This window comes from Mastacembelus armatus, chromosome 1, assembly GCF_900324485.2.
Source record: "Mastacembelus armatus chromosome 1, fMasArm1.2, whole genome shotgun sequence".
In the NCBI taxonomy this organism is placed as follows: Eukaryota; Metazoa; Chordata; class Actinopteri; order Synbranchiformes; family Mastacembelidae; genus Mastacembelus; species Mastacembelus armatus.
In genome coordinates, this window is record NC_046633.1 from 21761661 (window position 1) to 21765637 (window position 3977).

The 3977-nt window shown below is 36.9% G+C and overlaps 1 protein-coding gene across 1 annotated transcript; it reads left to right on the forward strand.

Annotated features, from left to right (window-relative positions):
- The first annotated feature begins 451 nt into the window (after window positions 1-451).
- On the forward strand, window positions 452-2156 carry LOC113128540 (NAD(P)(+)--arginine ADP-ribosyltransferase 2-like). Its single transcript, XM_026303953.1, has 3 exons — window positions 452-550; window positions 652-743; window positions 1325-2156. Exons 2-3 carry the CDS (start codon window positions 669-671, stop codon window positions 2132-2134), a joined length of 885 nt encoding a protein of 294 aa, XP_026159738.1. The 5' UTR covers window positions 452-550; window positions 652-668; the 3' UTR covers window positions 2135-2156.
- The last annotated feature ends 1821 nt before the right edge of the window (window positions 2157-3977 follow it).

Consider the following 3977-nt stretch of genomic DNA (forward strand, 5'->3'; position numbering starts at 1 on the left):
GGGTGGGGTCAGGTAGTGGTGATATCACAACTAGAGTGGGGACAGTGTTCAACTTGTTTAAAAATGATCTCTATCTTGTCCTCATGATCACAGGTTTCATTCCCTTCGATATGTTTTTCACAGAATGCTGGACAAATGTGTTTCTCTTCTTTACAAAAGAATTATGAGAGCAAACAGATTCACAGCTCTGTTCTTACTGACTAGTTTTCTAGTTCACCATGGCTGCATTTATTAACAAAAGAGAATCTTCTACCTTCAATACATTTCAAAATGTTGCAGTAGGAGGCCAAGACAAGTTTAAAACAAGACAACTGCACACAAACACAAACATACACATTAATTCACAACCAAGTTCATGGCCTTTTAAAGCAATTGTCATCATCTTGGTACGCCCACTCACTCTGGCCCTGTGCATGTGTAAATTCAGCGTGTAAGGATGTACATACATATATATATAGGTGTTGATGATGAGTCATGAACACAAGTTGAGGTCTGGTTGTGTGATCACAGCTTTTGACTTGAGGGTTTCATCTTCTCATCCTGAAGACTGGTGAGTTGAGCTTTCAAATAAATTACACACATTTTCTTAAAGCTATAGTAATTTTAGCATTTACCATGTCATGACGTGTGTGTGTTATATTTCACAAACAGTTTTCCTGACTGCAGTGATGAAGGGTAACATGCTAATCCTTGCACCACTGTGTTTGCTCCTGTTGTGGATGCTGCCTGTAGACTCCATGGGGGTAAGTGGAGCATGTGAGAATCAGTGGACAAAGAGTAATAATTGGTTACAGAGTTATTGGAACAAGTTCCTCATACACAATCTGGTGACAAAAACACCATATTTGAAAAGATCAACTCAATTTAATGTTCTTAATTCAGTGATCAAGCACATGAGCCTAAATAAAATCTAAGATACAAAAATTCTGTGAAACGTGTGGGACTATCAATCTTCCAACAAGTCCTCCAACATATAACCATATAGGCTGTTGGTCTGGACTGTCTGATATGACCCATAGGACCCTTATACAGGTTTCCTGTATAAATGTCACTACTGCAACAGTATCTCTGCTCCAGATAAATGCACTGGATGGAAATACAAATAACTAAATCTTTATTTCTTTATTGTTATGACAATATGCAGCTTTGGTTAGTGCGGTGTTGCTATTTTTTAGACATTTTGGGCCTGCTCATTAAACTGTGTAGTGATGTGACACCTCCAGTAATTTTCCTGTACTTCATCATCACTGAGGAAAATGTATTTACCAGTCAGTTTTTACAATGTTTAAATCTCTTTCTATCTTTCTTTGTTTCCCTTTTTTAGAACATTTTCATCAAACTCCAGAATATGGAGCAGGGCATCCCACTGAACATGGCTGAAGATTCAGTTGATGACATGTACTTTGGTTGCAGTAAACAAATGATGAAAAAAGTCAAGCAATACAAGATTAAAAATATGTCCAAAGACAAAGAATTTGCGGATGCTTGGAAAAAGGCAAAAAAATGTGCATCAAAGAAAAAGATAAGGGATAAGGGTCTAACCAGAGAGCACCTGAAAGCAATTTGTGCTTTCACAAGTAATGACATATACCAGACGTTCAATGATGCAGTCAGGAACGATGGGAAAAACTATCTCTCCTCTTTCAATTTTCAGGCTTTACATTTTCTGCTGACGTCTGCCATACAGATCCTGAATGACAATCAGCCCTGTCTCACTGCTTATAGACGAACCAAACTTAGATTTGAAGGACAGGTAAACCAAAGAATTAGATTTGGTTCCTTTGCCTCCAGCTCTCGCAAAACAGGCCTGACCGACTTTGGTCATGAGACCTGCTTTCAAATTAAGACTTGTTCTGGTGCACCTTTGAAACATTATTCGGTTTATGAATCTGAACAAGAAATTCTCATCCCTCCCTATGAGGTTTTTGTTATAACTGAGAAAATTGAGCATCAGAGCATTTCTTCAAGTTATCCACATGAAGAACTGCTCATCCTCCCCAATGAGATGTTTAAAATACCTAAGAAAATTCAGGGTAAGAATAAAATTGACGGATTGAGTGATTGTAAACTTATCTATATCTTGGAGAGTGCAGGGGCTAAGAGCACTCTAAACTGCAAAGATGTACGCACCTGAAAGTCCAGTGGGTTTTGTGCAGCCAGTGAAAATGGTCATTCTGAAAATCTTCCACTTTTCAGAATGACCATTTTAAACATGACACACTGTGTAACATTGCTATGATCACTGTCTATGATCCTTAACTTTATGATTAGTGATGATTTCTTTCTAGTCTGTGTTCAAGTTTTTCTTTTCTGTTTCATGAAATCAATAAATTGTGCTTGCTGTTTAATGCAGTGGTGTTGCTTGTATTTTCTGAAGGCTATAGCAATTTTTGATTTACTTACTTATACAAGTTAAAAGTCTAAATCTGGTTCAATACTACACTGCAATAAAATGTTCAAAGCAAAAAACAACTTATTACCTGCCAGTATTGAAAAGATGTTCACTGAGTGGGGAGGGGGGATATAATCTGAGGTGAAATATGAATTTCAAAACACAGATTGTATGAACCACCAGGAAGAGTTTTTGCTGGACTCTCTCTGGGGTTAAATTTTGGAATAACATCGGAGCACTAAAGTTCAAATATTCACCAATTCACAACAATGTATAAAGACAAAGATTTCACAAGGTACAGGCCTGAGGAGGGACTTTCAGAACTACAGCAGTTTAGAGCATGTTGAATTGATTTATATTTTTGTATTTTTGGCACAATTACATATTATGATTATTGTGTTAAAAGGAAGCTGTAAAAGATTGGAGTAGATTTTGAAATAAAATGGGACTGGGATATCATAGGTTTATTCTTCTACCTACTCTTTTTCTGACATTACGTATTGTGTATATATAAATATATATATTTTTTTTTTCTCATTTTTGCGCCATACCACCCAGATCACCAACCTCCAAATCAAAATGTATGAACCCTGAAACTTGTACATTTCTGCAATAACAACTCCATAGCAAAGATATCACTAACAAATAAAGGCAACAAAACACTTGCTCTGGTGCATTATAGCAGTATCCACTAGTATAGTTTTTCTACTGCTTGTGCTAGATGCCATCTGGTGGTCCAAAGCACACAATGACAGACAATAACCCATTCTTCTAACATTCAAATTATCAATGACAATTGACCAGATTTAATGAAAAAAGTAATGACCGCACTTTGACTCCATGCCACAAAATACAGGCATGGAGTCAATGTGCAAAGAGGCATTGTTTCTCTCCAGTTATCTAGACCAGGATCAGTTAATAAAAATAAACATCTGATAAAGATCTTTGAACTGTTGTGAATTTCCAGAGTTGAGAAGGTATTCCTATACTTTTAAGTGCACACATAGGATGAAAAAAGGAAATGAAATGAAAAAAGGATGCATCATCTTTTTTTTTACCCTGAAGCATGACAGTAATGTGTGTTTTAAAACTTCAATGTGTAATAATTTGAACAATCGTAATCATAAACTAATTGTAATTAGTGTACAATCACCAGAAAATACAACATTGCATTTCCTTAGTCTCAGCAGCAGTGTTTCTACAGTCGCCCAGAAAGGACGAACCAAACAGCTGCTCTAGAAAAATCTGCATTTTGTTTTAAAGGTGATGGCCACCATGCCTACAAGCACGTGTAGTGGGCTCAGAAAGTTGCATTTTACAACCCCACCACTAGATGTTGCTAAATCTTACTAATTTTCACGTTACACCTTTTAATGTGTGCTCATGCTAAAACAACACTGTAGTCCTGAAATAAGGTTTGAGAGGAGCTTGGTTTTAGTATTCATGGTAATTCATTTTGGGACAGTGTCTTTTTGGTGTGTACCACCACTAATGACTCGTTGTCTGTCTGCAAATCTCCTTCCATTGATCAACATTGCACTTCAGCTGCTGTCAGTCAAGAAAGTGACCCACCTCTCTTCAGCTG

What these genes read in the sequence shown, in the direction of transcription:
- LOC113128540 (XM_026303953.1), top strand. Translation starts at nt 669, where the DNA reads ATGAAGGGTAACATGCTAATCCTTGCACCACTGTGTTTGCTCCTGTTG. An exon ending in TGCCTGTAGACTCCATGGGG is followed by an intron (nt 744 to 1,324) that starts GTAAGTGGAGCA and finishes TCCCTTTTTTAG; the next exon opens with AACATTTTCATCAAACTCCA.